Below are 18,745 nucleotides of genomic sequence, written 5' to 3'. Positions count from 1 at the left end.
GTTATTTACATGGTTTGTCTCTTGTTGTTTTTTGTTTTTTTTTTTTTTAAATCAGGTTCACAGTTCTAATGGGTGCTTTTTGTGAGAGGTTTAATTTCCTGTGTCAGGATGTTTTTTGTAATGACTGTAACCAGGATTTGGGCAGGTTTCCGTTCTTTACCTCTCCCAGGTAGGACACTTCCTGCTCTGTGCTGGCAAATTGACTCCCCTGTACCTGGGCCCCAAATCAGGCTGACAGGGCAGAGTTCCCACTGTGGGCAATTTTCAGCACTAATTTTTGCTCTCAGCTTCACAGATCTGCTTTTGTTCTCCCTTCCTGCCCTTACATACTGTGAACAATTAACTCCTCTAAAGCATGTGAATTCTGCTGTTAGAAGTCCACCCCAGAGTGCATCCATATGCATTTGAAAAATGACTCCTTTGGAATAGAATGACTTATGGATTTTAGTATTTACTGTTATTGTTTCCTTGGTCGACAAAACAGAATTTGACATAGATACAAGGTTTATGTCCAGTTCCCACTTTACACACTGAGCAGTTTGGCCTCTCTGCTGGGCTGAAGGGGCTTTTAACCAAGGAGAACTCCACAGGTAGGTCAGGCTGCAGGGTCAGTGTCTTGTCCTTGAAGACAAACACTGAGGTTGGAATTCTTGACTCACTCAAAGCTGTGCAAAGGAGGCTGAGTGAAAACCTTTGAGATGTGTTGCTGCCTGTGTAGCTCTGGGGAGGACTGGGGCTGTCTCCGTGAAAACACTTCATGAACTAAAGCTTGGAGGGGGTTTTGTGTTTAATTATTTGGGTGCTCTGTTTGCATCAGGGTTTGCTCTAAATGCTGATGGGGGAGAGGGTTCACCTGCTGGGTTCTTTGTGCTTTTGATATTGGCCAAAGCTGGGAACGGCTCTGACCTCTGTCAGTAGAGGCAGGAGGAGAAGGGCAGCAAACAGGAGAGGAAAGAGAGAAGTTCCCTTTGTGCCTGCAGACCCTTTCCAAGGTATAGTTTGTTTAATATATTTTTCTTCTGGGTGGGGAGTTGCTGAGTGCCCGAGAAGGGGGAGCTGCGCAGGCCCAGTGGGTCTCTGTGGACATGAGCATTGCTGAAGGTGCAAGTGGGGGTTTGTGTGTGGGCACAGCAAAGCCCTGGCTGGGCTACGAGCAGCTGATATTGGGCAGAAAACACCGTGCTTGTCCCCACTGTCACCCGTGGGGGAGGATGGTGGGGCCAGGCCAGCAGGGTCTGTGGGCCCTGATAGCCCCGGGGTGCCCCAGTGCAGGGCAGGGCTGTGCCTGCCTGGGGCTGATAAGCCTGTGGTAGCAGCCCTGGGGCGTGAGGATGGTGCTGACACAGGGAGTGTTTGGATACAGTCATGGTGAGCTCAGGGCTCGCAGCAAGAGGAGGGGAAGGGAGTGATTTCAGGGCAGGCAGGGAGCCTGCGGCCTGTGGCAAGGACAGGGCTCTTCTGGGGTTCAGCTCCAAGCTGTTGCTCCCTGTTTCCAGTTTCCCTGCTGGCAAAGGCTGGCTTGTCCCCAGTGTGCTGCTTTTGTAGAAGCAGCAGAGGTACATCCCGTCCTGCACCCACAGGGCTTCATCCCATCCTGCACCCACAGGGCTTCATCCCATCCTGCACCCACAGGGCTTCATCCCGTCCTGCATCCACAGGGCTTCATCCCGTCCCGCAGCAAGCCCAGCTCCCCTGCCGGGGTGTGGAGGGCACCTTGCTCTGCTCTTCCCTCCTCTCTGTGCCAGCCAGGACCAGCTCTCACTCCCGGTTCTCCAATGTGGGAATGTCGAGGTGCAGCAGTTGCCATGCCAGCTCCTGCCTGTGGACGCATCTGGAGCAGGAGGGGCCGTGTGTGTCACAGTGTCCTCACGTCACCCCTGTGCTCCGGCTGCCAGGGCCGGCTCTGGCCAGGACACAGAGCCATGGGATGGTCACTGCCAGCAGGGGAAGTGGGGTCAAGGACCTGTGAGGGGAAGAATTTGGGCAGCCAGAAGGCTGAGTGATAAAAGGCTCCTGTGGCAGGTTTGTCCAAGTGGCAGTGTCAGAACTGGACCCTTTCGTATATCCCCATCCATCATTATTTAATCATTCATTTCCAGTCTATACCCACTGAGGGGAACCTTCCCTCCCCTCAGCATGGAGGTGGAGCCAGGGGGTTAGGGCACAGTGAGGGGAGCTGGACTGTTCCCTCCATCCCCAAAACAGTGCTTGCGAGGGTGCCCAGCAGGATTTAGGAGGGTGCTCAGCTTAGGCAGGAGCATCCCCCTGAGCTTGTGCATGGGCAGCAGGGGGAATGGAAAGCCCCCACCCCCAGCAGTGCTGGTGCCCCCTGTGCCTGTCCCCTGCCATCCTCAAGCCCCAGGTGTAATTTCACAAACGGCCTTGGCTCTTCGCCGAGGAATTTGGGTCTTTGTCTCATTTTGCAACATACGAAAAATAAAAGTACCTGTCGCATCACAGCAAAAGGCAAAAGCCCAGAAGTGCTCAAAATCCTGAATTGTGATGACTTCCCATAGCCCAAGCCCAAACCGGTGGGGATTAAAGTGAATCAGTGGAGCAGAGGCAGATGGGAGGTACCAGCCCCGCTGGAAGAACAGGTCACCGAAGCAGGAGCACGGGGTGGTGCTCAGCACCCCCGTTTGCCCTCACCCCACTCACCCCACCTCGCTGCTCTCAGGCTCTTTGGGGCTGGTTTGGGCTGCTCCTCTGCCAGGCTGCCTGTGGCCAGCACTCGGCAGAGGATAAAGCAGAAAAAGCGTTCATAACATTAATGAAAGCTCTGACAAAAGGAAGTGAAGGGAACTATTGTCTCCTTGGCATTCTCCTCAGAGTGTCTGTGTGTAATGAGACTTTTGGTTATGCTTGTGGCTTCTGTGACAAAGCTGTGATTTAAGGGCTGTCTGTACCGAAGCAGAGCTGCTCACACAGGCCAAAGTGCTGGTGAGTAATATTTTACCACAAATTGTTGTAACTGGAGCTCGACAACTGCAGTAGGAAGGAGGGGGGGGATTGCATTTGATTTATTAGATGACTTAGTGCAATTTGCAGAGCGAGTTTTGTGCTAGTGTGGCCGTGGATTTGCAAAGTCCTGCAAGAAAAAGTCCATGGGAATGGGTCCAGGGAGGGGAAAACTCTGTGGTTTGCTGCCACGATGTCCAGAGGAGGGCTGGATCGGTGGGAGGCACCGTGGCTGCCAAGCAGCTTTGGGGACCAACAGCAGCTGGGGATGCCCAGGAGCCCTCCCTGTGTGTGTCCAGTGGGAAGCGGGAGTCACAGAGTCATAGAATGGAATCACTAAGGTTGGAAAAGATGTCCAAAACTGAGCCCAACCTTAGATCAAACACCACCTTGTCAACTAAACCACAGCACTGAGTGCCATGTCCAGGCGTTCCTTGGACATCCCCAGGGATGGGGACTTCCTGAGCAGCCCCTCCCCATGCCTGACTGCCCCTTCCATGGAGAAATTAATTCTTCCTGAATTTCTTCCTGAAGCGTCCTGCCTTTTAGCATGGCCGTCACGTGTAAAACAACCCCTCTGGGCAGCAGTGCTTGCTCTCCCTGCCTTCAAAACCAGCCAGAAGTTCAAGGGATGTTTTCCTAAACATGGGGGCTTTCCTAAACTCAACCTGTGAAGCATCTTTAGGATGAGTTTTGAGGAGGAAGGAGGCATGGAGGGCAGGCTGCTGCTGGGCTTGCATCAGTGTGAGAATTCAGGTCGTGTTTACTACAGGCAGCTGGAACAGGATGATCTCAGATGGTAACGAGTAACATCTGAGAGGATGCGTTAAAACATTCAAGCTGTTTTGTAAGCACCTACTTTGCTTTCTTTCCAAACCCAGTTTAGCTATTTGCAAGGATTCATTTGTCCCCTTAAGAACCTGGTGTCATCTTGTTGAAATAAGTGAAAAAGAACAAGAGGTTCCCCTTCCTTTTAATGGAAAAATGGAAAAATGGGTTTTGTCTTTTTCGTTTGATTGGGTTTGTGTTGTTGTTTTTCATTTTGGTTTTTTTTTAAGTTCTCCAAAACAACAAGCAAAGCCCCTCAGTCCAGCTTCCTTTCTGCTCCAGAAAGGAGAGATACCTACAGTCTGAGGGCTTCTGGCCTCTTGCAAGCTGACCTTGTGTAATTTCCTCTATTTACATTTGGCCAGCACTGGCCTCATTGACTACAAGAGTTTATACAACTCCTTTTGAGAGGAATACCACGGATTGCTGAGGCACGTCCTGCCCCACATTCTCCTATTTACCAGGGTGCTAAATAGATGAACAGTGCTACTGAATAAATATGTCCTTATCCTATTTTGTTCTGGCTTTAATGCCTTTGTACCAGGATAACAGAGAAGGTCACAGGCAATTAATTTAAACCAGGTGGGAAAAACGACTCTTAAAATCTTTCTGCGCAGGGAGACATCTGACAGTTCTCCAGTTAAATGTGCTTTTATTTATGTGAACTGTGTGCAGCCTTTGTAACGCCTTTTTTGGGGGGGGTTGTTTTTGAGGAAACTGTTGCAAATAATGTTTGTTCACTGCTGTAAATGAGCCAGAGTGGAATTTGGAGACAGATTAACTTCCCTGGACTTTGGTGTTGGCGTTCAAGCCTGCTCTGCTCGCATGCAGGGCTCACCTCTGCTCCAGGACTTTTGCAACCAGAGTGAAAACAGCTTGTACTTAATACACATCAGTGGCGTGATGATTCCTTCAGCAGGCAGAGCATTTGCAATCCTAATGCATGCAGTGATATTTGGGACGTGGCAGCACTACTTCTTGTAGGGTTTGGGGATGCTGGGAGTTATGGGGTGGGCAGAGAAGAGCAGATCAAGAAATTAGGTTTGAGAGAGAGAAAATTGCTCTTCAGTGTGATTAATCTGCTATTTAGTGGCTTTTTAGGCTTTTTTTAAAGTAGATTTTTCTGATACATGAGTTGCTTAGCCTGGCATGGAGAAAGTATTCAGCAATTGAGCGACGATAAAATAATTACATGATTGCGTGCTTGGTGAAGACAGGAGGGGAGGGTAATGCTCCCAAGTGCCACAATTCAGGCACCACTCAGGAGAAGAAAAGGCTCCCTCTAATCAGGGCTCCCGGGGTAAGGGTTTACAAGAGCACCCTTGAGGTCAGCACTAATCGACAGCTTCCAGGCAGCTCATTTAAAGAGCTGGGATTGCCCAATGTTCGGGGAAAGCAAGCCACTTCACACTGGAGGAGTGGCATGTGACAGCTCGGGAGGGCAAGCATCTCTGGACCCCACAGCAAACCCAGGGAATGCCCAGGGATGGAGAAGCGGTAGAGGAGGAGAAGTTTCTTCACGGCATTTATTATTAAAAAAGAAAAAAGGGGAAAAAGAGGAAAAAACCAAAGAAAAAAAAAAGAAAAAGTTTATTGCAAATCTCAGTGTTTAAGAGTATTTCCAGAGTCCACTCGGTAACGTTACAAACAAATCAGTAAATCCTGCTTGTGCTGTGCCCTCACACACACACACTCACCACTCGCTCCCCTGCTCGTGCCGCGACACAGACAGGAACAGAAACGGACTGTGAGGTCAGTGACAAACGTATTATTTGATCTGTATTGGAAACTTGTACAAAAAAAAAAAAAAAAAAAGAAAACCAAACAAACTAAATACAGTAGAACCTCGCAAATCTGCAGAACAGGGAGCTTCCACACACACGCAAAACCTGGAGGCCTTATTCCACTTCCAAGCAGTTGTAATAGCAAAGTGCTGTAGTGAGGTCTCGTATCACAAAGACTTCAATAACCTTACAAGGAGAGGCTACAGAACATTTACCAAAACGCTTGAAGTATCATAAATTAACAATAAATAAAAAGCACATCGTAATGCAACGTGGTTATTTGTTCAATGATCACTGATTCACACAACTCTAGTTCTCTGTAAGGGATCTTCCAGTCCTGGGTGCAACACAGCGAGGTTCTGCTGGCCGTGATAAAGTGCTGAGGCAGAGGAAGGACACGAGACCGCAGGTCCCGGGCAGTGAGGATGAATTGCTCCAGCCACTTGATTGTAAGAGTGCCTGTTTCTTTTTTTTTCTTCTTTTTTTCTTTTTTTTACCTTTTTTTTTTTTTTGACATCTAAGACAGAAAAAACAAATCAAGCACCTTCCCAAAAAGAGGTTCTTTTTTTTTTTTTCTTTTACAGATTGTCCCACATTTCTATGGCTGGTAAAACACAGACAGGTCAGCGTAGCAGTTAATGGATGATGCCACTTCCACTTAAATACACAGAAATGGTGGCTTGGGGTTCTTCCTTTCCCCCAAACCAGAACAGACTTGTTTGATTTGTCCCCCTGAGTTGCCTAGAGGCAAGAAGATGCATATAGGTGGGGTAAGCAAGCTCATGTCACCGTGAGCAGGAATCTCTCCCATTAAGACTGAATGAACAGCTCAAATGTTGTCTTTTATCCATCCCTTCATGCACAGGCTCCACTTCATTTCTCACTGAAGTCAGCAGCAAAAAATAAAAAGCCCCTTGCTGACTTTAGGGGAGAGCTGGGGAAGGGCGTACAGCTCAGCACAGCCACCCCAGGCCCCCATGGCTGGCAAGGGTGGGGAGCAGAGTAAGAGGGGAAGGTCCTGGGGGGGCCACAGGCAGCTGGGGCTGCAGCAGAGATTTCCTTGTGCACCTGTGAGTGAAGGTTCTGGGTACATTAAGACATCCGGGGCCAAATCCTCCCTGCGGGTGGGCTGGTTCCGGCAGCAGTGCCAGGTCCGTGGGCACCAGCTGAGCCTTTTTCCATGGAAAGAGATGCTGGATCTGTAGTTCAGTATTTTTTTTCCTTTTTAAATAACTGGGTTACTTAAGACTTACCTATTAAAAACAGCTACACTTTATGCTGTAAGAGTAATTTCCCCAACAATTTCACAAGCAATACAAGATAGGCATTGAAGAGATTGATGTAAAGACAGCTTTCCGTTATGCAGAAGATCGTTTTTCCTCTCCAGTTATTTAAGCTAACCTCCTTTAACAATCTCAGAATAAATTAATAAATACTAGTTAAATTAGAAACAGTACATCAGATCTGACTATCAACAGAAAACAGTTCTAAGGATCCCAGTCAGGAGAAGAAAAATGATCTTATGAAATACGTGCAGTAATAACTGGCTGTAAAGACACACGGAGCCTTTGATTTCCCAGCATTTGTGACATTCAAGTTAAGATCATTAGCAATGGTTTCTAATTGTCAGCTATCTAGCCTAGCCTCCTCCTCCAAGCTAAAACATGAGTCTATATCCCTCTAGAAGAGGATTCAGTTGGCTACTGGTGGTGTACGAAATGCTTGTCTCCAGTTTGGATCATCGGGTTCTCGTCTGCGTGGAATTTGCGGTAGGGGATGGGTGACAGTCAGAGGCTGAGCTGCTTCTGCTGTTGCTGTTGTCAGTATTTATGGGATCAGTTGAGCCTTTACCTATGCTTGTTATCAGGAAAGCAAGTGTGCATCACATCTTCATGCTAGACAGAAGTTATTCTTAGGTGACTATCCGTATTTTCTATGGAGCTTTCCATTGTTGGTTAAAAAAGTTCTGTCTAATATTAAAAAAAAAATAAAATTGTTGGTAGCAACTGTTCACATTTAAAATTTCACATTCCCTTTAGAATGGAGTTTTAAAACGTGGAGCAGAGCTGACATTTCCCCCAGCCTTACACCGAGTACATTAGATGGAGAAGGAACAGGGTTTTTTATACCACGCTGTCAGAGCCTTTTCCTGAATTTTCTGCTTTTCCAATATCCATGTCTATAAAGTCATCTGGTAGTTCTGGTGGTGGCCCCGCTGTGCTCTCCTCCACCTGCTGCTGCTGCTGCTGCTGGTGGCACAGCCCAGTCTTGCATGGCCTCACCAGGGCCAGAAACACGGCTCCCAGGACCATGCCAGCAGCACAGGAGTAGAAGGCTGAGCTGTAGTTCTTTGTCGTATCCACTAAGACACCTACAAGAAACATTCACAGCAGTTAGCCACAGCCCACTCCCCCCTGCCCTGCTCTCCTGGAGGGTTTTAATCTGTATTTTATCTGCAGCCAAAACTCGGTGACAAATGGATGCCACGTTAAAAAAGTAAACCCATTGTGTTCTGGGGTAGGCAGTGTCATCTTCAGGCGAGTCAGAAGCCCCTGGGCACCGCAGGGATGCTGAGCCCGAGATGCATCAGGCATCTGTTTGTTCTGCCAGACTTCACCTTTCTGCAGCGTGTGGCACAAGCACAGCGAGAGGGATTCGCCTCTGCTTGTGCCTGAAGTGATGCCAGGTTTGGGTTTCTAACAGGATCAGGGTAGCACTGCAGTATTTCCCTTCCCTCTGAGGTTCCTCAGTGCCTCATCCGTGGGACTCTGCAGAGCTGCATTGCAGTCTTCTGGCTCTGGGAGACTCCCAGTACTGGTTGCAGGGCTTTTAGGGGAGTGCTGTGATCAGTGCTGCCGGAACACTTTCTAGACAGAGATCAGCACCAGCAGCTGTCAAACACCTCCAAAACAAAATTAAGACCAAAGTTTTAGTTACCTGCAAGGGGTGGTCCAGCCAACCCAGCTAAGCTTTGAATGAAGACGTAGACTCCAGCTGCAGAAGACATCCTCTCAATGCCAACCACATCGTCTTCAGCCAGGAGGGGAATATGTGTGCCCGCTACCGTGCCGAGCATGAACCCAAAATAAACGCTACATATCATCAAGCCCCAGAATCCAGAGGCAAAAGGGAAGGCAACCAACGCTACCGACAGCAGGATGACGCAGATGAGCTCGATGTAGATCTTGCGGATTGGCTTCTTGTTGAGAACCCAGCCTGCAAAAATCCTCCCAAAGACCTCGGCGATGGCCATGGCTGACAGGATGTAGGCAGAGTGGTCTTTGCTGATGCCGAGGCTGCGGCTCAGGGGGATGATGTAGAGGGAGGGAGCGAAGAAGCCCAGGGTTGCAAACAGGCCAAAGAATGCATAACAGATAAAGCTATAGTCTCTCATCACAGAGAAGTCCAGTAGTTTGCTTTTTGGTTCTGCAGGGGTGCTGTTATTTTCAACGGGATTCTGTCCATGTTGCTTTGGTTCTTCACTTTTCGGCTCTGCTTTGGTTTTTCCAGGCACATTGCTGGGTGAGGTAGTTATATCGACTCCTGAGTCTATGGACTCTATTGAGGTGCAGGTTTGCTCATTTTCAAGCATGTACTTTGTCTCCGTGGACTCCTCTGGAGGCTGTGCTTTCACTTCTTCTTGCTCTCTGATGATGATGGGGCGCAGCAGCGATCCGCAGGCGGTGATGCCGAGCTGCAGCACCCCGACAGACAGCATGCTGTACCTCCAGCCAATCTGCTCCTTCAGGGCCGTGATTGCTGAGGGAAGAGGAAAAGTGTAACTGGGAAAGCCTGTAGTTACGCCAAGGGATTGAATTTACAGCCAGGGAAGTGACTGGACATTGACCACTGGAGGGTTCCAGGTGTGTCTGGAGAAGGCTGAGCAAGGGCCCCTCCTGCCCAGGGGTCTGGCACCAACCTTCCTTCCCTCTGCTGCCGCAGACAGAAGCTAAAAGCTGTGTTTAGCACCTGGCTAGCAGATGCCACTCTCTTGGTAGCCCCTTTTGAGATCTCAGCAAGTTTGGGGACAAAGCGGGTGCTGTTTTTAGTGAAGGAGAGCAAACTCGGTGCTTGAGGTTCCTTTCTCAGCTGCCCCCACCCTGAAACCAGCTAGCAGAGGAAGTCTCTTAGCCCTGCTCAAAGGTTCACGTCACTGCTTAATTACCAGCCTTCATTTGCACCCAAAGCAGCTTTGCAGCGGGTATTAGCCCAGGGTACACGAGCACAGCAGACCACGTAAACCTCCAAGGGCAGGCGGTGACAGGGCAGTGACGCCTGGGGACAGGTCCCCAAAAGGCTGGAGCACTTTGGCAGCCCGTGCCGAGCACAAGCCCACTAACCTTTAGGAGCAGTTCTGTGTACTGTGTGTGTTTTAAATAGCTGAAGTTGCTTGGGCTTATTTTTAGCCTGCCAGATCTATATAGGGAGCCCGCCGGGCTGCGTATCAGCCAGGCATGTCCTGCGCTGGCACAGCACACCGGGGGGGCTCGGGCAGCGTCACCCCAGCCCCTGGGACTGCTCGTCACTCTGCCTGCGGGGCACGAGTGCCACAGGCACGTGAGCAACCACTTGTGGGCACCGACTCGGCCTCTGGCTCCCGTTTGCTTGGGGAAAGGATGGCAACAGCATTGTGCCTTGGGCATGGCACGTAAGAACTCCCAGCATGTGGGCACTGTACCTGGTGCGAAGGAGAAGACAGCGAAACATTCCCCTGTGGATGCCACCGCTGTGACCAGCGAGCGTCTTTTGTCAAAATACTGTGATAAAATGGTGACAGTCGGGAGGAAGGAGAGGCAGTATCCCAGGCCTGTGAATAAATGCCAAAAATTGCCATAACAACAAGTAAAGGAGGGGGAAACACCGATGCAAGAACATGTTAAGTCAGCTTTCCTGGTGGTCATTACAGTATCATTTCGGCCAACTCAGCAAGTCACCCTGGAAGAAAATCATTGGGGAAACCAGAATGTTATTTTTTTGTAAATTGGAGGGGGGAAAAGAAAAAAAAGAAAAAAAGGAAAGTAAAAACCCAAACCAAGAGTCCCAGCCTCCCAAACCTGCTAGATAATGCCTTCTGCTCCCAAACAGCCAGCGGGGCCCACTTTGAGGACCTCATCTGCTTAAAGTATTTGAGCCTATAGCAACTGTTCCCTTAAGCTAGGCAAGCTCCTGGCCACAGACATGAGCAGGACACCCAGGCCAGGCAGGAGAGGGGGAAAAGTACCCGGAAAAGAAACCAGAGACAGAGGGAGCATTAGAGAATTTGATCCCGGGCACAGCTTTGGTCTCCCCAGCAATCCCAGTCCATCAGAAGTGACCGGTGCAGCTGCACGAGTGCAGGGCCGAGTCCAGGGTGATGCCTGGGGTGAGACAGGGCACAAAGCCAAGCCTGGGGCCCATCCCCGCTCCGGGATCAGCTCAGGAGGGGCAGCAGTGCTAAGCACACCCCGTGTGTGGGGACCAAAGCCTCGTGGCTTGCAGGAAGCCGCGGGAGGGAGAGTTTGGCAGGTAGGGGACAGGCCAGGCCAGGGTGACTCACCGGAGACGATGCCGATGGTGACATACATGTCCACCACACTGCGGGCGAAGGAGGCAATGACCATGCCAGTGCTGACCAGCAGCCCTCCGGCCATCACCACCAAGCGGTGGCCGAAGCGGTTGCTGAGGACCGTTGACAGAGGAGCTGGAGAGGGAAGAGAGCCGTGGTCAACACCCACCTCAGCAACTTCACAGCCACCATCTCTTGCAGAGACTCTTCTCATACTCCTGCCCAGGTCCCCGCGAGGTGCCACCTCCCTGCACAGCACAGCGTCACCCTCGGAGCACTGCACAGCTCACAGCATTTAGGACGTGCTAAAAAATCACCAGAACAGACTTAAAGACGAGCACGTGGCAGCCTGGGACAAATCTGCAGCCACATGCCCAGACACCACTGGATTTCAGCAAGGCTCAAGTTATTTCTAATCCTTTTCACTGCAGAGTTTGGTTTGAAAACTCTGGTTTTTGCCCCTTGCTGGTGAGACCTGAACAACTGGGTCAGGCTCAGCGACACGGACCATGTCCCTGCACCACCCAAGGACACGAGTTGGGGCTCAAAGGGACTACCAGGGTGAGACTGATATTTCTTGGCATTTGTGGAGCAGCCTCTGAGCTTTATGGCTGTGATTTAATTTATAATGGAGCCATTAGAGGCACAAAAGTCCTAGGTGCCAGGTCCTTGCATGCTGAGTCAGCAGCACGACTGCCCCTTGCACCTGCACCGAGCGCCTGCTCCTCTTACCTGTGAAGGTCTGTACAAACACACATATGGATATAATCCAGGATATCCTGCTGTTGGTTTCGTCAAAGCTTTCCATCAGGTCATTAAAGAAGACTCCAAATGATTTTATGATGCCGTATGTCAGGGCTTCCACAACAAAGAACGCAAAAGCAACTGTCCAGCCCCATCCTCCGTCAGGCACTTTAGTATAAACGTTTGCAGAGGTGCACGGCATCTTTACAGCTTTGACCGTCATTTTGGATCTGGAAAAAGAGGGGACAGGGAGCCAGGCATCAGTTTAAGCTGAATTTTGCTGAAAGAGGCACAGCCTGGGAGCTGTAGCACCCCTAAGGCACCGCGAGCCGGACCCTGTGCTGCCGAGGGATTGAGTGTGGGAGTTGGGCTGATGTTTCTGCCTCTGTCCCTCTGTGGGCTCCTTCCTGCTGGTGCCCTGTGAGCCCAGGACCAGAAACTCTCGGCTCAGCACCCGGGTGAGCTGTTCCCAGCAGCCAAGCCCGGGAGCTGGGAGCTGTCATCCATCTGTCGGTGCATGGGGGTGGATGGATGCAGTTCGTGAAAGATCCACCGCGGAACCCAGTGCGGGCTGGACTGGTGGAGCTGCAGGAACCCCTGGGGCACCTGTCCTCCCCAGCCTGGCTTTGCATCCCCAAAATGGCAGCTCAGGGCTGCCCACACCTCAAGAAGGGGGGTGGGGACACCCCCGCTTCCAGCAGCTCCCCTGCAGCCCTTGGCACCACTGCCACCCCCCAGGGCAGGGGGGGTTGGAGGGGGATCACCCCATAAGACACGGGGTGTCCTCCACCCTGCCCCGTGTCACCCGGGGGCTGTGGGTGTGCAGGGGTGGCTTTGATCCCACACGGAGCTCCCCATGGAACCCCAGCACTGCCACAACTGCACAGGGGGGACAGCGCCGGTGTCACAGTCAGGGGGAGGACACTGCTGGGGTGACCGCCACACCCGCACAGGGGGGACAGTGCCAGGGTTAGTCCTGGGCTCCCTGCCACACCTGCATGGGGCTCCGCAGTGCCAGGGCCACCGCCACACCTGTGCAGGGGGACAAATGCCAGGGTCACTGCCACACCTGCATGGGGGGGGCTGAGCCGAGGCCACTGCACCACCACACCTGTGCAGGGGGACAGTGACAGGATCACCGCCACACCTGCACTGGGGGGACAGTCCTGGGCTCACTGCCACACCTGCAGGGGGTCTGCTGTGCCGGGGTCACCGCCACACCTGTGCTGGGGGACAGTGCCAGGGTCACCGCCACGCGTGCGCTGAGGGGGGGGACAGTCCTGAGGTCACCGCCACACCCGCCTGGGGGGTGCCAGAGTCACCACCGCACACCTGCACGGGACACAGTGGAGTCAAGCCCCGGCGCTGGGTCCCCGCAGCCGCCCCGGGAGGGCACCGAGCGGTGGCCGTGGGCGGCCGCCCCGTGTGCGGCCCCGTCCCGCCCGGACCTGCGGCTCCGGCGTGCGCTCCCCCCGCGCCGCCGTCCGCGGCAGCCACCAGGCATTTCCCTCCTCCATTTTAGACTCGGCTCCTCGGCACCACGTTCTCGGCGCAGGGAGCCCGGGCGGCCCCGGCCGCGCCGCCCCAGCCCACCGGGAACTTCGCACGGCGGAGCAGGCGAGTGCGCGGCACCGGCACCGGGGCCCCGCGGGAGCTCGGCCGGGCTGGGAGCCCACGCGAGGGGTCCCCGGGCCGGGCAGGGGGGTCCCCACGCCGCGCAGCCCCTCCTGCGGTGCCGCATGGCGGGTGCGCGGCTCCCGGGGGATCCTCTCTGCCGGGGATGGAGCGAGGCGTGGGATCCTCCTGCATCCCTGCGGTGCTGCCGCGCCGGGCTCTGCTGCAGCCGGGCAGGGCGAGGGGCACGGGCGGGACCCCCGGCGTTCGCCCGAAGTTCGTGGGAAGTGCCTGGAGACCCCCCCGAGAGAGGGGACGGAGCTGCCATGAATTCCTGTGTCACTGCACGGGGAATCGGGGGAAAAGCAGATCGGGAGGAAGCACGCTTAGGGGACAGAAAAAAAAAAGAAAAAAGGGAAAAACAACCCAGCGAAACCGCAAACCTGGGCGTATGTTTTGTACATTTAAAGATTAAAAGAAATAATGATGGCGGGGGAAAAAATTGAAAATGAAGAAGCCGGAGCGCAGGGGCCCGGCGTGGCCCCCCCTTCCCTGCATCACTTTCCCAACATTTCAGCCCTGATTCCTGCATCGCCGGGGCCGCGGGCTAAAAATACAGGGATGCAGGCGAGGGGAGGTGGGGAAGGAAAACGCTGGAAAAATGAAAAAATAATGTTGAAAAGAGCCCCAAAAGGGGAAAAAAAAATTAAAAAGGGAAACAAAGCCCTCCCCCACCCAGCTCCCCGGAATCCCCGGGCGGGAGCCCCACTCACCCGGTGCTGCGGCGGGGTCAGGGGCTGCCCATGGCCCGGGAGGGCGAGCGGGCGACCCTCGGCGAGGAGGCGGCCCCGCTGCCCGCCGGCCTCCGGCCGCTGCTGCTCCCGCTGCCCGCGGCGGCGGCTGCTGCTGCTCGGTGCTCGCTCGCAGCCCTTTTATACCGGCTGGAGCCGGTCTCCGCCGGCGGCTCCGCAGCGCCCATGTGCGCGGCGCCGGGCCCGGCTCGCCCAGCGGCGGCACCGCGTGTGCGGGAGGGGCGGTGCAGCGCGGCCGGAGCGGAGCGGCCCCGGGGGTCCCGCAGCCCCCGCAGCCCCCGGCCCGCACCTGCCCGCACGGGGCGCTCCGGCAGGTGCGGGGCCGCCCCCGCCGGCGGGGTCCGGAGCATCCCCGGGATGCGGTGCCTGGAGCATCCCCGGGCTGGGCTCGCAGCGGTGGGGTGCGGGGAGCACATGCCGGAGCCCCCCCCCGGTGCTGCTTCTGGGGGTGGCACAATGTGTTTGTCCCCTCCGAGCTTTGGGTGGTGCGCGTGGTGCCGTTTTAGGGGAAATATGCCTCCTGCTTGTGTTTTTCAGGACAAAACATCTCCTTTAGTTGCATTTCTAAGGAAAAACATCTCTCTGGGTTGCATTTTTAGGGGAAACCATCTCCTTTAGCTGCATCTTTAGGGAACACCATGTCCTTTTGTTGCAACTTTAGGGGAAAACACGTCCCTTGGTTGCATTTTGAGGGTAAATATTTTCCTTGCTTGAATTTTTAGGGGGAACCATCTCTCGTGGTTGTTTTTTTTAGGGGAAAACATCACCCTTAGTTGCATTTTTTTTTTCCTTAGGGAAAAGCCTATCCCTTAGTTGTATTTTTATGGAAAACATCTCTTTTAGTTGCATTCCTAGGGAAAAACATCTCCCTCAGTTAAATTTTTAGGGGGAACCATCTCTGTTAGTTGCATTTTTAGGGGAAACATCTTGGCTGTAATTTTTTGGGAAACTATCTCCTTTAGTTGGATTTTTGGGGAAAACGTGCCTTTTTGTTGCATTTTTAGGGAAAACATCTCCCTTAGTTGCATTTCTAGGGAAAAACATCTCCCTCCGTTGCATTTTTTTAGGGAAAAACATCTCCCTTGGTTGAATTCTAAGAGGAAAACATTCCCTTTAGTTGCATATTTTTAGGGAAAAACATGTCCCTTGGTTGAATTCTAAGAGGAAAGCATTCCCCTTAGTTGCAATTTAGGAGAAACCAACTTCCTTAGTTGCATTTTTAAGGGAAAACATGTCCCTTATGTAGGAAGCTTAAAAAGTAGGGATTTATGAGTCAAACAAAGCAGGAGAGACCGACTCACCACCTACAGGCATGGGCAGGGAGGGAGCAGGGGTTCAGTCATCCTAAAATTACAGAACATTCCGAACTGGAAGGGACCTACAGGGATCATCGAGTCCAACTCCTGGCCCTGCACGGACACCCCAAAAATCCCACACTGTGCGTCCCTGAGAGCATTGTCCAAACTCTCTTGGAGCTCTGGCAGCCTCAGCTCACTGCTGCTGCTGCATCCTGCTCCTGCTCTCTGTGTGCTGGCACAGATGGGTGCTGCCAGGAGGACTTGGAGTCTTGCACCATTCATTGTGACTTGTGGGCCAGTGACTTTTACCTGCAGGGAGCAGCAGAGGGGTCAGAGTGGGTGGGTGACCACACCTCTCCTCACCTGCCCTCCTGGGATCTGCCCCCTGTGCTGGCCCAGGACCCCAGCACAGTGTTCTGGGTTAATGTGGAACCTGCTGATCCTGGTTCATACCCCTGGAAAAAGCACCCAGGTTGAAATGTTCCTGCACTGTAAGGGCTGCTGTGTTTGGTTTGGCCAGAGTCCCTTCTGCTGCTTTTCCCTTCCTTTGTCCCGGTGGGGCAACACAGCCAAGGGCAGGAGGTAGCTGGGACAAAATTCTGCAAATTCCCCAAAATGAGGCAAGTTGTCAGTTGCTTTGCTCAGGAGCTTTGGGAAAGCTGCTGCTGGTTTCTCTTGGCAATGCTGGTCCAACAGCCACTGCCTCCAACAAGTGCTGGTGCTCTCAGGGAGGTTTCAGCAGCTTCACTCCTCACAGTCCCATCCTAAACAAGTTGAAATCCATCAGAAATCCATCAGAAATCCATCAGAAATCTGGGTACTCAGCTATGGAACTGTGCCCTGTGTGTCCTTGAGAGCCTCAGTCTCCCTGTCCCACAGGAAACCCCTTCCTCCGAGGGAACCTTTGAGGTGGTTGCCCTTTATCCATGCCCTGCCTTTCAGGGGTACAGATAAAGGGTGATCATCGCTCTGGCCTCGCAGAGCCAATATCCCGTTATACAGGCTTTTCCTTGGGAACGGGTCACCCTCCCCGTGCTGAAATTCTTCCTGGCAGAGACAGTGCAAGTGGTTGTGGGACAACAAAAGAGGTTTGTGCCTCCAGGGGAGAAATAAGAATGCAAATATCTCTGGCATGAAAAACCCAAAGCGATTTGCTCCTTGGTATTTCTTGTCAGTCCTTTCCGTCTGTCTCTGCCTCACCTTCCCATTCCTTTCCTTTGGGCTTTCCAAGAGCAATAAGGCTTTGGGGAGCGATGGGGGCTGGAGGGGCCCTGTGGAGGGACAGGGATGGTGGCTGCAGCCTCTCCAACCCAGGGCTTCCCAGTCCCCCTGTGAAATCCTTTTCCCCCCATACTGTTTGCCCCCTTTGGGGGGATTTCCCTGCTGCTTGGCTTGGCTGTGCCTTCCCGGGATTCTTTTCCCCGGCACATCCACTGGGTCCATCCCGTGCCTGGCAGCGCTCGCACCAGGACGTGCCTCTTCATCATCCCGGGAACGCCAGCAGCCCGGGAGCATCGCTGGTGTTTGAGGGCTCTGTAATCCACGGGGAAGCAGAGCAGGCGTCCTGTCTGTGGGCATAAATCAGCCGGGAGCTGGAGAACGGGGCGGGCTGGGAAGAGCAGGGGAACGCGGGCCCCTGCGCTGAGCCGGATGGCTCAGGGACTTCCAGTTCATTTATTCTGCTGGGGTTTGCCCAGCCCTGCTCAGCATGTGAAATGTTTTCTCTGAAAGACCCAGCAGTGAGTTGGGTGAAAAACATTCTCCTGTCCCAGGAGCTGGCAGAAATCCTGGTAAATCTGCAGAAGTATGTTTTTGTCGGTGCTGCTTATTCTGTGAGGGGAACTAGTATAAACTCTTCCAGCAGAAAACCTTTTTCCTGGAATGAAATCCTGACTCGGTTCAGAGCATTGTCAGGACGGTTGTGCTGGGAATGGAGCTCTGCTGGTAAACATATCAGCACTGGGGAGGCCCAACAGGGCAGACAGAGCTCCTGCCCCCTCTGCCCCATGGGCAGACCCCTCACCGGGTACCAGCTGCCCTTCCCTGCCCAAATCAAAATCTCTGCAAGCTTGAATTGCAAACAAAACATAGATTTATTTTTCTGCCCACTAAAGCCTGTCTGCCCCGCCATCCACTCCCTCCAGGCTGTGGTTGGACATCCTCCAGTGGGGTCAGCACCAGGAACCTCACCATGGGGACGTGTCCCATCCAACTGTGGGGTCAGCAGAGCCTGAGCCATCACTTCTGCTTGCCTGCCTCAGTTTCCCTGACTTTTCCAGCTGGTAAGAGGAGAGACACTGGGAGCTCCTGGTGTGGTCCTGGATAACAGCGGTTTGAATTTCTCATCCCTTGCTGTGTCCTTATCTCTCTGCTCCTCGTGGCCAGGATGGGGATCCTGCTGGGGCTTTCAGGAGGGCCACCAGGGTGGGTTTGGGCTGGAGATCAGAGCTGAGACACCCTGGGTGGGTTATGAGCCCTGGGAGCTGGCAGGGGATAGCTCGGCACAGCTGGGTGTCCTTAAAGGGTTGCTGGTTTTTCTGGGCTCCAGCCACTGCTTTGCATTTTTCAGGTGTGAAAATGTGAAAGAATGTGAAAAATGTGAAAATGATCATGCTGGCCCCAAGATTCGTGAACTTTCTGGTTAATGTGTAATAAATACATGACAGATACTGCCAGCGCTGTGCAGGTGACCCCTCTGTGGTGGCACTGCCAGCAGTGACATCCCAGAGAGGCATCTCTCCTCCTCTGCTCAGGGGCCAGCCCTGGGGTGTCCTGCTTGGAGAGGCTTTGGGGCTTTTGTAAACTGGTTTATCTGGTTTGGACTTCTCTGGGTTCCTGTGAAGCTCCTTGCCTGGCTTGCAAAAGGCAGGTTATTTATTTGTTTAATCCTCCCCTGGTACAAGGTGCGTGCTGTGACGCCCAGGTGCGCCGTGTCCAGTCGAGAAGCACGCTGCCAATGCCGATTATCCGGAGGCCTTGGATCCCGGGAGTGATTCCTCCCAGGTAGCTCATCCAGCTGCAGCCACCTGTGCAGTATTTCCTGCTTGGCACAAGGCGAGGTGCCGCAATGTTCCTGCCACAGGCAGCCTGGGGAATCTGTTCTGAGTCATTTTTATTTTTGCAAAAATAGCTAAAAGTTGGTCGGTCAGCTCTGGGTGGGTC

The 18,745-nt window shown here is 53.1% G+C and overlaps 1 protein-coding gene across 2 annotated transcripts; it reads right to left on the bottom strand.

Annotated features, from left to right (window-relative positions):
- Positions 1-5,357: 5,357 nt before the first annotated feature.
- On the bottom strand, positions 5,358-14,381 carry SLC16A6 (solute carrier family 16 member 6). Of its 2 annotated transcripts, XM_032129104.1 has the most exons (6): positions 14,247-14,381; positions 11,848-12,089; positions 11,107-11,250; positions 10,249-10,377; positions 8,508-9,329; positions 5,358-7,941 (listed from the first exon to the last, which is right to left on the bottom strand). In XM_032129104.1, exons 2-6 carry the CDS (start codon positions 12,080-12,082, stop codon positions 7,694-7,696), a joined length of 1,578 nt encoding a protein of 525 aa, XP_031984995.1. In that variant the 5' UTR covers positions 12,083-12,089; positions 14,247-14,381; the 3' UTR covers positions 5,358-7,693. The 2 variants fall into 2 exon arrangements, with proteins under 2 accessions (XP_031984995.1, XP_031984996.1); XM_032129105.1 differs by lacking the exons at positions 11,848-12,089; positions 14,247-14,381 and having other exon boundaries at positions 10,249-10,505; positions 11,107-11,190.
- Between the last annotated feature and the right edge of the window lie 4,364 nt (positions 14,382-18,745).

This window comes from Corvus moneduloides, chromosome 19, assembly GCF_009650955.1.
Source record: "Corvus moneduloides isolate bCorMon1 chromosome 19, bCorMon1.pri, whole genome shotgun sequence".
Lineage (NCBI taxonomy): Eukaryota > Metazoa > Chordata > Aves > Passeriformes > Corvidae > Corvus > Corvus moneduloides.
Note: the sequence above shows the minus strand (reverse complement) of the source record. Positions and strands in the feature narration are given on the sequence as shown.